Source organism: Hypanus sabinus, unplaced genomic scaffold (genome assembly GCF_030144855.1).
Source record: "Hypanus sabinus isolate sHypSab1 unplaced genomic scaffold, sHypSab1.hap1 scaffold_884, whole genome shotgun sequence".
NCBI lineage: Eukaryota > Metazoa > Chordata > Chondrichthyes > Myliobatiformes > Dasyatidae > Hypanus > Hypanus sabinus.
In genome coordinates, this window is record NW_026781737.1 from 44,597 (window position 1) to 57,703 (window position 13,107).

The 13,107-nt window shown below is 48.2% G+C and overlaps 1 protein-coding gene across 1 annotated transcript in view; it reads left to right on the forward strand.

Moving 5' to 3' along the window:
* The first annotated feature begins 7,074 nt into the window (after positions 1-7,074).
* LOC132390401 (zinc-binding protein A33-like) overlaps positions 7,075-13,107 on the forward strand; it is a 33,737-nt gene continuing 27,704 nt past the window's right edge. Inside the window, exons 1-3 of the mRNA XM_059963008.1 lie at positions 7,075-7,507; positions 7,635-7,730; positions 8,139-8,372. Coding sequence (XP_059818991.1) covers positions 7,097-7,507; positions 7,635-7,730; positions 8,139-8,372 — 741 coding nt within the window. The 5' untranslated portion in view covers positions 7,075-7,096. The remainder of the gene's footprint in view (positions 7,508-7,634; positions 7,731-8,138; positions 8,373-13,107) is intronic.

Here is a 13,107-nt window from a genome sequence, read left to right on the forward strand (position 1 = left end):
AGACCGTCTCTCAGCTCTTTGCGGACGGTGAAGAGGACGTGGAGAAAGATGCGAGGGCCTGTGCCACGGCAGCCGTGTGACACTGATCTTCAGGCTGTTCCCCGGACGCTCATGTAACTCCCTGGTCGCCTCAGGCTCACTCAGCTCGTTCTCGTCCAGGGGGAGCAGCCTTCGGCCCCGCCAAACTGGGTAATCAGCTGGTGTGGATGCTGTGTGATGTCCCCGCCTCGCCCAAAAACAGACAGTACACCATATGCGATTAAATGAGTACAATTTATAAAGGTTACTATAACTAAGTGATTAATAACGATACAGTATATATGAAGAGAAAATTAAAGAAAAGGCACCAAACTTATCAAAGTCCAAACCACTTCGTGCACAGCCTTTGGAGCTCAATTTCTTTAGTCTTCTGGCCACCATTCGATCCGAACTCCTCGACTCGCAGCTCAGGACCCTCCGAGTCGTCAACCAAGCACATCTAGCTTCATCCCCCCCCCCTCGGAGAATCTCCCGGCCTCGGACCCCCCTTTGGGACCCGATCCTCACCCAGCTTAGAGCATTGCGTCCTCTCTCTCGACCCCCTCGCGCCGATCTGCCCAAAAGCCCGTCAACAAAAGCTTACAGACTCAGAAGAAAGAACATTAATCCCCATTTGGTTTACAAAGGAATACCATTCTCATTATCAGTAAATTAGCATTCCTGCTAGTTAACAAAAGGAAACCCTTTCCCAACAGTAACAAAGAAAAAAAAGGACACCCCCTTTACACTCTTCCTCCACCAAATAAAAGTCATGTCCTCATGACTACTAAATAACTCGCCACCTTTCCTGCCAACACACCGTAACCCAAGCACAAACAGTGACATCTCCTCCCCACAGTAACCCTCACGCCCTGTTCCTCAGGCGCTACTTAGGCCAACTATCTGGGAGTTCCCTAACCCTTCTGAGGCCTCCGTACCCCCTCACCTAAACCCTTCAGGCTCGGACACAACTGGGGATACCTTGGGCCCACTACCAACTCCTCTCTCAACCTCTCACTCATGCCCCACACTGCACACAGCTAACCCTCCCCGCTTCACCTGACTCAATGGGAGAAGGGCCAAAGGTCTCTTCCTCAATCGAGGGAAAGTCAGCAAAAGGCAGCATGTACCACACATCCAGCACGTCATCCATCGAATCTGTATTCTTCCTCATTCCTGTGATCGGTAGCTGCTGTTTGATCTTCTCCAAACGGAAACACGTGGCCTGCACTGCTCCCGCAGTCTCTTCAGCCTCCTGTTCAGTATTCACTGCACTTCTCTCCAGCTTTTTCTTCCTCATGACTTCTTCCAGATCAACTTTCAGGTTTTGCACTTCATTTGAACTGTCGATGGTCATCTTCAGGTTCCCTTCAAGCTTCCGCTTCTCTCTTCTGAGATTCGTCTGTAATTTCTTCACCTCCGCAAACTCCCCTCTCCGGGTTCTCAGTTTGCTATTACCCTCAGTCAGACAACTTTCTTCATTCTCTCCAACTTGTAAGTCTTCCGAATGGTTCCAGATCACTTTCTCCAGTCTCTCCGTCTTCATTTCAAACTTGATTCCGTAGAGACAGTCACTCAGGAGCTGCGACCTTCGCCAGCCCTGGCACGTGTCCAGAAAACACTTTAACTCGGTAGTTCTCAGCTGCTCCTGCAACGACCTCACTTCATATTCTCCTGAGGCAAATCCAAACACCAAGAGATCATCCACATACACCAAAACTCCAAACGCCTCCACATCCCCTATGGTCTTCCACCTGCCCCGCAGGAAGGTTGCAAGGGCTCCAGATATGCCCTGTGGCATCTTTTCCGACCCGAAGACTCCTAGGGAATTTATAACGGCCGTCTTCTCCTTGTTGACCCCACTCATCGGGATCTGGCAACATCCACTCCTCAGATCCAGCACCTTAAACCATTTCGCACCACTCAGACAGGCCATCGCCTCTTCGGCCCTCAGGGCCATATTCTGGTCACTGACAGTGCGCCTCTTCAACGCAATACAATCCACACACACGCTGCCTACATCTTCCACGGCTGTAGGGGCCAGTCGCCGCAACCTCTCTCTCTCCGAGGTGTCTTCAGCAGTCAACTCCCCTCCCTTGTGGTGTTTCGCAGCGTCCACTAAGAGGGTCTCACCCTCAGATACTTCCCCCAGGCCGTACCACCACTGGCTCTTGTTTGAATTCGGTATCAGCCCAATTCTGCTACACACGTCCACACAAGCAGCTCGAAACTCTGGGTGCATCGACAATGTCTCCAAACAACGCTCAACCGCCTCCTCCGGGCAGGTCCCCAAGCGCACCAGCAGGGTATTGGTTCTCTCTAGAATAGAAACGCTGCCCGTCTCAACAGGGTCTGGACACATCAGCATTAACGATTCATGAACCTCAGTCTCCTCCACATTTGCCTCCAAGAACTCCATTTTCACTGACCAACAACCGTCGTCTGGATAATCACCGGCACTGGTACCCCGAATCTCCAGTGTCCTCAATGTCGTCAAGGGTAAATGCTTCCAATAACGGTTATGAAACAAACTGTACAGCAACTTCACCGGCGCCCCGGTGCCGAGGATGGCTTTAACTTGACTTCCATCCATCCGTAACAACACCTGTGCGCATGGCCCCTCTAAGCCTTCAGGAATAGGGTCTGTTCCTTTCGGGAGTTCTTTGGTACATTGCTGGGAACGTGCTCCCCCAGAGACCCCAAGCTGTTCCCCCACTGGGCCTCCTCTAAGTTTCCCGACACCTCTCGAATCAACGGAACAACTGATCCCCTTGACAGATCCCCTTGGCACCACAAGCAATTTATCTGCCCCCCTAGGCAAAAAGGGATACCCTAAAAACTTCCCACCAATCTCCTGCCACGGATATGATAAGCCCCCCAGCTGCGGCATTTGACTTCCAGTCGAACCACACGCATTTTCCCACACTTTCCCAGAACTGGCAGCGGTCACTTCGAGGTAATTGCGCCCGACAGTTCTAACAAAGTCACCAGCCCGTCTACTCAAACTTTCAACCCGTCCCTGTCGCTTTCCCTCAGCCAAGCACTGCCACTCACCCAACAACTGAGGGGTCCGCTCTGCCCACGCCTCCGCCCCTTTAGGGCTGGACGTTATTCCAACAACCGGGCGGAGCTCACCACTGCTGAAACATCCCAACCTGTCACTCCTCAATCTCCAAACAGTACGGACAACCCATGGTCCCACCACCATTTCGTCAGCACTAGTCGGAACTCGAACAACGACCTCCAGGCTGCCAACAGCAGTCACCCCACCCAACACACACGTAGCGATAACCAGCAATCACACACCCACAAAGGCACACCAGCTCTTCGCCGCAGACACAATTTAAAGAGGGTGATCACACAGCTTCCACAGAAATCAACCCCGGATGAGCACCCCACAATGTAACTCCCTGGGTCGCCTCAGGCTCGCTCAGCTCGTTCTCGTCTAGGGGGAGCAGCCTTCGGCCCCGCCAAACTGGGTAATCAGCTGGTGTGGATGCTGTGTGATGTCCCCGCCTCGCCAAAGAACAAACAGGACACCATATGCGATTAAATGAGTACAATTTATAAAGGTTACTATAACTAAGTGATTAATAACGATACAGTATATATGAAGAGAAAATTAAAGAAAAGGCGCCAAACTTATCAAAGTCCAAACCACTTCGTGCACAGCCGTTGGAGCTCAATTACTGAAGTCTTCTGGCCACCATTCGATCCCCTCCGAACTCCTCGACTCGCAGCTCAGGACCCTCCGAACTCCTCGGCTCTCCAAACAGCTCAGGACCCTCCGAGTGGTCAACCAAGCACATCTAGCTTCATCCCCCCTCCCTCGGAGAATCTCCGGGCCTCGGACCCCCCTTTGGGACCCGATCCTCGCCCAGCTTAGAGCATTGCGTCCTCTCTCTCGACCCCCTTGCGCCGATCTGCCCAAAAGCCCGTCAACAAAAGCTTACAGACTCAGAAGAAAGAACATTAATCCCCATTTGGTTTACAAAGGAATACCATTCTCGTTATCAGTAAATTAGCATTCCTGCTAGTTAACAAAAGGAAACCCTTTCCCAACAGTAACAAAGAAAAAAAAGAAACCCCCTTTACACTCAGGAAAACGGAGATCACATCGAAGTGTCCATAGGCAGGGGTTCCCAACCTGGGGTCCACTGACCCTCGTTAATCGTCTCGGTCCGGGGTATAAAAAAGCCTGGGAGTCCGAGCTGCAGAGGAGTGTAGCCGACTGACACCTTCCAGGCTGCAGGGACGCACTGAAGGGATGGGGCTCCTTTCCCACTGGACGGGAGGAAGCCTCTCTGTTCTTGTCGGAGTGAACCAGCCTGGGCACCACATGAGCGGCAATAGTCTTGTGGGTTTTAATGACTGTGAAAGAACGCCAATATCTGTCGGTGTTTCATTTCGGAAGTTCCGGAAGATCAGTCTGCTCTGCTTTCTGGCCTGTTTGGGTTTGAGCTAAGATAAGGGGCTTTGATGTTCAACTTGGAAATGTTGTGTCAGCCCATCAGGATGGTGGAATCGGGAGAAGGTTCTAGAGAAGGCCGGGCGGAGAGGTTTTTGTGCGGACACTGGTGTGGGTCGAGGTCTTTATGGCGGGAGCTGGGAGAAGACAGGAGGGAAGGTGACTGAGGATGCCGTCCCCGTTGCACAATGTTGTTCATGGAGTTGAATGGCTTCAGGGAGAAGGGACCTGTGCTCCCGAGGGAGAGTCCGTTTGTTCGAGATGGATTTCGAGAGACATTCGGAAGGTGGTGTGTGGTTTCACACAGACCGCGGGTCCAACGTGTGAGTAAAGACAACTTCAGGATGAGCACCAACTTACGTGCAAATCATGATGGGCCCTTGTGTTTCTTTTCTTTGATAACTGTTAACATTCTTTGATAAAAGTTAACATTCATAAATACACAGTGGCATGCAAAAGTTTGGGCACCCCGGTCAAAATTTCTATTACTGTGAATAGTTAAGTGAATAGAAGATGAACTGATCTCCAAAAGTCATAAAGTTAAAGAAGAAACATTCTTTTCAATATTTAAGCAAGATAAATGTATTATTTTTGTTCTGTACAATTTTAGAGTGGGGAAAATAGGGAAGGAGCACCATGCAAAAGTTCGGGTACCCCAAGAGATTTGAGCTCTCAGATAACTTTTACCAAGGTCTCAGACCTTCATTAGTTTGTTCGGGCTATGGCTTGTTCACAGTCATCGTTAGGAAAGGCCAGGTGATGCAAATTTGAAATACCCTGACTCCTCAAACCTTGTCCCAACAATCAGCAGCCATGGGCTCCTCTAAGCAGCTGCCTAGCACTCTGAAAATTAAAATAAATGATGACCACAAAGCAGGAGAAGGCTACAAGAAGATAGCAAAGCATTTTCAGGCAGCCCTTTCCTCAGTTCATGATGTAATTAAGAAATGGCAGTTAACAGGAATGGTGGAGGTCAAGTTGAGGTCTGGAAGACCAGGAAAACTTTCTGAGAGAACTGCTCGTAGGATTGCTATAAAGGCAAATCAGAACCCCCATTTGACTGTGAAAGATCTTCAGGAAGATTTAGCAGACTCTGGAGTGGTATGCACTGTTCTACTGTGCAACGACACCTGCACAAATGTTGTTCATCCATCATCATCGATGAAGACCTCAAAACCAGTAATGGTGACGGTGTCGAGACTAGCGCTTGATTTGGATTTAAGTGAGGGAGAGTTGTGCAGAGTCAGCCTCACTCTCTCTACCCAATTCCCATCTGGATCCAGTGGCAAGACAAGAGTCGAGACGGCTGGAGATGGGACCAGGCACAGTGGCTGACCAGGACATCTTCTGTGTCTTGTCGTGTACTACGCATTGCAGAGACCGCCTTCTTGACCGTTGGACCTTCCATTGGTTTCGTCCACTCAATCTGCCAGAGTCTGTCTTCACATGCTGGGATAGACAACTACCTATCTCACCGAGGGTTTGAGACCCATTGGCTACCCTCACCTGGTTCAGGCGGCTTGTCGAGGCCGTTGCCCGGGGTGTGACCGCTGTCGCATGAAATCAGCTACGGGGAGCCACAGGTGAGAGCTGAGTGCCAGGTGGGGCCCACCGGTGGACAAACCACCTGAAAAGGTCATGACATGTTCCCCCATCAGAGGTGCTACCCCTCCCTGATACCCCATACACCCCAAATATGCACCTGCACAAATATGACCTTTATGGAAGAGTTATCAGAGGAAAACCTTTCCTGCATCCTCACCACAAAATTCAGCATCAGAAGTTTGCAAAGGAACATCTAAACAAGCCTGATCCATTTTAGAAACGAGTCCTGTGGACTGATGAAGTTAAAACAGAACTTTTTGGCCGCAATGAGCAAAGGTGTGTTTGGAGAAAAAAGAGTGCAGAATTTCATGAAAAGAACACCTCTCCAACTGTTCAGCACGGGGGTGGATCGATCATGCTTTGGGCTTGTGTTGCAGCCAGTGGCACGGGGAACATTTCACTGGTAGAGGGAAGAATGAATTCAATTAAATACCAGCAAATTCTGGAAGCAAACATCACACCGGTCTGTAAAGAAGCTGAAGATGAAAAGAGAATGGCTTCTACGACAGGTTATTGATCCCAAACACACCTCAGAATCCACAATGAGGTCATCTTTTACTCGCTTAACTATTCACAGTAACAAAAATTTTGACCAAACTTTTGCATGCCACTGTACTTTCTCGAGAATGGTATGCAGTGTATGGTCTGTTATTTGTGCCGCCGGGTGTTTGCATGGGAGCAGTAAGTACACAGATCAGGTTTCGGATGGGCGAGACATTCCAACCTCATGGGTTTAGGGGACCAAGTCATTTCTACCGTAGAGATACAGAGAGTGGGAGAAGTGTGTTTCTCGCCGCTGAGTCCGGTGGCTGTTTGCGAGGAGCTCCAGACACGCCCAGTGAAGCGGTTTCACCGGCAACAACACAACGTTCATTCCCGAGACCGCAGCGCCTCTAGTGGGAAACCGCGGTACTGCAGCGCCCCGGTGGACAATCGCGGTACTGCAGGGTTCAGCAGCTCCCCGAAAGGGAATGGACCTTGAACCGGGAAATACCGGGAGCTAACATGGCTTCGAAAGAACAGGTTGAGAGTTTAACCGAGGAGGTAATTTGTCCCATCTGCCACGATTTCTTCACCGATCCGGTTACACTGGACTGTGGACACAACTACTGCCGCTCCTGTATCACTCGGTCTAGGGAAAGCAAGCAGAGAAACTCCTGCCCGGAATGTAGAGAGGAGTTAGCGGACCGCACCCTCAAGGTCAATCGGGCCTTGGCAAATCTGTCTGAGAAAGCTCGAAAACTAAACCTGAATCCGAAAGGGAAGGAGAGTAAACTTCACTGCGAGGAACACGAGGAAGAACTGAAGCTGTTTTGTGAGACGGACAAAAAACTGCTCTGTCTGATCTGTAGAGATTCGCGGGAACACAGGGAGCACCGCTTCCTGCCGATTAAAGAAGCTGTTGAAGACTATAAGGTAAAATCAAACCGATTTTGATCTCCTGATGTTTTTTTCATTTTATATTTATTTGTATGTGACAATCAATTGGCTCGACTCAGCACTGCATCTTTATTGTCTAATTCCTTCACTCTCTATCTCCCAGCGGCGGATTAGATCTGCGTTAGACTCTCTCACAGAAAAGAAACGCGAGCTCGAGGACGTGGAGCGGCAACAGAAAGAGAAGGTTTCTGCAGTTCGGGTGAGGCTTCCTGAGCAGGATTTCCAATGATATTGTGTAGTTTTGTTTCCTTTAATGCCGAGTAGCAGAATATCGCAGCTTCAGTGACCTGGGTTCGATCCTGACCTCTGGTGCTCTCTGCGTGGAGTTTGCATGTTCTCCTTGAGATCACAGTGGGCCGGCATTGCCAAGAAATCTAGATGAATGTATAATTCGGGGCTGTAATTAACCCTGTGATGGCGGGTGGTCTGTGAATCCGGTGGGAGTTGATGGATCAGTGAGGAAGAATCGGTTTCATGGAGAGGTGAATGAATGGGATTGAATATCTGAGAAATAGCATAGGGTCAGTGGGCTGAATGGTCTCCTTCCATGTCATAGGGAAATACTTAACAGCCAAATAATAAACTAGCCTCTCCTTTCATTCGACAGGAACAGTCACACAGATTTCAGTCCCACATCACATCACAGTCTGATGAACTGCGCCAGATTATCAGCGAGAAAGAGCAGCGCGCACTCCGAGATCTCAGGGAAGAGGAGGAAAGGATTCTGAATGCGATGGAGAAAAATCTTCAAAAGATTCAAGAGAATTTAAATTCTATCCGGGAGAAAATGTCAAAGTTACAGGAACAGGTGGATCAACAAGACAATGTGACATTCCTCATGGTGAGAGATTTCAGTTTGGTTCTGTAAAAGTGCACTGTCTCAAAATGATGTATTTTAACTCAGTGTGGTATTTACAGATACTATTATTGTAAACAGATTTAAATGTGACAGATGTTTTAACTGTTCAGGACTGTTGTGTTCCCCAAACCGGCCTCCCACAACATTTGTACATCACAGGACAGTCTGCAACTTTCTTGGGAATGAGTTACTCTGATCAGAGCACTGAGCTGGTGATCGTTTCTGTGATTCCCATGTATAATATCCCCGATACTCAGAGTAACACCCAGTTACTGTCACAGGCTGTGAGTGTGTCTGGTGTGGTGGGTGTGAGGGTCACTCTGTCGATCAGTGAGAACTGAGATTGAATTTCACATTGTGACCCACACATCAGATTAAACATCCACAGTGTCTGTAAAAAGTATTCACCACCAACCCCCTCCCCCGGCTTGGAAGTTTCATTGTTTTTCATGTTTCATTGTCTCAAAGTGAAAACAGATCTCTACATTAATCTAAATTAATTAGAAATATAAAACACACAATAACTGATTGCATAAGTATTCATCCCCTTGAAGTCAGTATTTAGTAGATTCACCTTTGGCAGCTATTACAACGTTGAGCCAGTGTGGACAGGTCTCTATCAGCTTCGCACATCGGACACTGCAATCTTTCCCCATTCTTCTTTACAAAACTGCACACGCTCTGTCAGATTGCACGGGGATCGTGAGTGAACAGCCCTTGTCAAATCCAGCCACAGTTCTCAATGGATTGAGTCTGGACGCTGACTCGGCCTCTCCAGGACATTAACTTTGTTCATTTTAAGCCATTCCTGTGTAGCTTTGGCTTTATGCTTGGGGTCATTGTCTTGCTGGAAAACAAATCCTCTCCTACGTCACCGTTCTCTTGCAGACGGCATCAGTTTTTCCTCCAGGATTTCCCTGTATTTGGCTGCATTCATTTCAGTCTCTACCTTCACAAGCCTTCTAGGGCCTGCTGCAGTGAAGCACGATGCAGCCACCACCAGGCCCAAAATAGCATGTAGACCGATGGCCAAAATGCTCAATTTTGGTTTCCTCAGACCATAGAACCTTCGTCCTGCTGGTTTCAGTCTCCCGTGTGCCTTCTGGCAAACTCTAGCTGAGATTTCATGTGAGCTTTTTTCAACAGTGGCTTTCTCTTTGCCACTCTCCCATAAAGCTGTGACCGGTCGACAGTTGTGTGAGAGTTTCTCCCATCTCAGCCACTGAAGCTTGTAACTCCTCCAGAGTTGTCACAGGTCTTTTGGAGGCCTCCCTCATGAGTCCCCTTCTTGCGCAGACACCCAGTCTTTGAGGACAGCCTGCTCTCAGCAGATTTACAGCTGTGCCACATTGCAATGGTTACGGAAACTGTATTGCAAGGGATATTCAGTGACTTCGAAATTTTCTGTGTCCATCTCCTGACTTGTGCTTTTCAATAACCTTTTTGCGGAGTTGCTTGGAGTGTTTTTTTGTCTTCATGGTGTAGTTTTTGCCAGGATACTGACTCACCAGCAGTTGGAGATTCCAGATACAGATGTATTTTTACTGCAATCAATTGAAACGCCTTCACTATACACAGTTCTCTAAAATCAGATCCCCATTGGAACAATTATAATTCTAAAACCAATTGGTTGCACGAGGGATAAATTGGTGTGTTATATTAAAGGAGGATAAATTCTAATGCAATCAATTATTTTGTGTCTTAATTAATTTAGATCATTTTGTACAGATCTATTTTCAGTTTGACATGAAAGGACCTTTTTTGACGCTGGAGTGTCTTTGTTGGTCAGTGTCAAACAAGCCAAATTAAATCAGCTGTGATTCAATTTTGTAAAACAATGAAACATCAGAACTTCCAAGGGCAGTGAATACTTTTTCTAAGCATAGAAACATAGAAAATCTACAGTACAATGCAGGCCCTTCGGCCCACAGAGTTGTGCTGAACATGTCCCTATCACAGAAATTATCAGCCTTACCTATCGCCCTCTATTTTACTAAGATCCATGTACCTGTCCAAAAGTCTCTTAAAAGGCCCTATCGTATCCGCCTCCACCACCGTTTGCAGCAGCCCATTCTACGCACTCACAACTCTCTGCGTAAAAAACGTACCCCTGATATCTCCTCTGTACCTGCTCCCCAGCACCTTAAACCTGTGTCCTCTTGTGGCAACCATTTCAGCCCTGGGAAAAAGCCTCTGACTATCCACATGATCAATGCCTCTCATCATGTTATACACCTCTATCAGGTCACCTCTCATCCTCTATCACTCCAGGGAGAAAAGGCCAAGTTCACTCAACCTATTCCCATAAGTCATACTTCCCAATCCAGGCAATATCCCTGTAAATCTCCTCTGTACCCTTTCTATGGCTTCCACATCCTTCCTGTAGCGAGGTGACCAGAATTGAGCACAGTACTCCAAGTGGGGTCTGACCAGGGTCCTGCAACATTACCTCTCGGCCCCTAAGTTCAATTCCACGATTGATGAAGGCCAATACACCATATGCCTTCTTAACCACAGAGTCAACCTGTGCAGCTGCTTTGAGAGTCCAATGGACTTGGGGCCCCAAGATCCCTCTGATCCTCCTCACTGACAAGAGTCTTACCATCAATACTATATTCTGCCAACATATTTGACCTGTCAAGATGAGCCACCTCACACTTATCTGGGTTCAACACCATCTGCCACCTCTCAGCCCAGTTTTGTATCCTATTAATGTCTATATTCAGCTTGCATCAAGCTCATCGTTTTAGAGACTATTACCCTATCTTTCTTTTTCAGATATATTCTTCATCGGATTATATCCCATTTTACACAATAGATAGGTCTTTCAACCCTTCTCCTCCTATCAACTTCTCTGCTTCACAAGCAACCTCCCACCTATCACCACAGCTGGCAACAGTGCCCGAACTCCATAAGAAAATAAGAATTAGGAGCAGGAGTAGGTCATCTGGACCATCGAGCCTGCTCCACCATTCAACAGAATCATGACTGATGCTATCGATCCTGGATTCATCTCCACCTACCTGCCTTTTCCCCGTGACCCATAATTCTCCAACTATGCCAATCTCTATCCAACTTTGTCATAAATATATTTACCGAGGTGGCCTCCACTGTTTCATTGGACAGAGAATTCCACAGATTCACCACTCTGGGAAAAGCAGTTCCTCCTCATCTCTGTCCTAAATTTGCTCCCCTGAAACTTGAGGCTACGTCCCCTAGTTCTAGTCTCTGAATCTGAAGGCTACGTCCCCTAGTTCCAGTCTCTGAATCTTGAGGCTACGTCCCCTAGTTCTAGTCTCTGAGTCTTGAGGCTACGTCCCCTAGTTCCAGTCTCTGAATCTGAAGGCCACGTCCCCTAGTTCTAGTCTCTGAATCTTGAGGCTACGTCCCCTAGTTCTAGTCTCTGAGTCTTGAGGCTACGTCCCCTAGTTCTAGTCTCTGAATCTTGAGGCTACGTCCCCTAGTTCTAGTCTCTGAATCTTGAGGCTACGTCCCCTAGTTCTAGTCTCTGAGTCTTGAGGCTACGTCCCCTAGTTCCAGTCTCTGAATCTGAAGGCCACGTCCCCTAGTTCTAGTCTCTGAATCTTGAGGCTACGCCTCCTAGTTCTAGTCTCTGAGTCTTGAGGCTACGTCCCCTAGTTCCAGTCTCTGAATCTTGAGGCTACGTCCCCTAGTTCTAGTCTCTGAAACTTGAGGCTACTTTCCCTAGTTCTAGTCTCTGAAACTTGAGGCTACGTCCCCTAGTTCTAGTCTCTGAATCTTGAGGCTACGTCCCCTAGTTCTAGTCTCTGAGTCTTGAGGCTACGCCTCCTAGTTCTAGTCTCTGAATCTTGAGGCTACGCCTCCTAGTTCTAGTCTCTGAGTCTTGAGGCTACGTCCCCTAGTTCTAGTCTCTAAATCTTGAGGCTACGTCCCCTAGTTCTAGTCTCTGAAACTTGAGGCTACGTCCCCTAGTTCTAGTCTCTGAAACTTGAGGCTACGTCCCCTAGTTCTAGTCTCTGAAACTTGAGGCTACGTCCCCTAGTTCTAGTCTCTGAATCTTGAGGCTACGTCCCCTAGTTCTAGTCTCTGAATCTTGAGGCTACGTCCCCTAGTTCTAGTCTCTAAATCTTGAGGCTACGTCCCCTAGTTCTAGTCTCTGAAACTTGAGGCTACGTCCCCTAGTTCTAGTCTCTGAAACTTGAGGCTACGTCCCCTAGTTCTAGTCTCTGAAACTTGAGGCTACGTCCCCTAGTTCTAGTCTCTGAAACTTGAGGCTACGTCCCCTAGTTCTAGTCTCTGAAACTTGAGTCTACGTCCCCTAGTTCTAGTCTCTGAAACTTGAGGCTACGTCCCCTAGTTCTATTCTCTGAAACTTGGGGCTACGTCCCCTAGTTCTAGTCTCTGAAACTTGAGGCTACATCCCCTAGTTCTAGTCTCTGAAACTTGAGGCTACGTCCCCTAGTTCTAGTCTCTGAAACTTGAGTCTACGTCCCCTAGTTCTAGTCTCTGAAACTTGAGGCTACGTCCCCTAGTTCTAGTCTCTGAAACTTGAGGCTACGTCCCCTAGTTCTGAGGCTACGTCCCCTAGTTCTAGTCTCTGAGTCTTGAGGCTCCGTCCCCTAGTTCTAGTCTCTGAATCTTGAGGCTACGCCTCCTAGTTCTAGTCTCTGAGTCTTGAGGCTACGTCCCCTAGTTCTAGTCTCTGAATCTTGAGGCTCCGTCCCCTAGTTCTAGT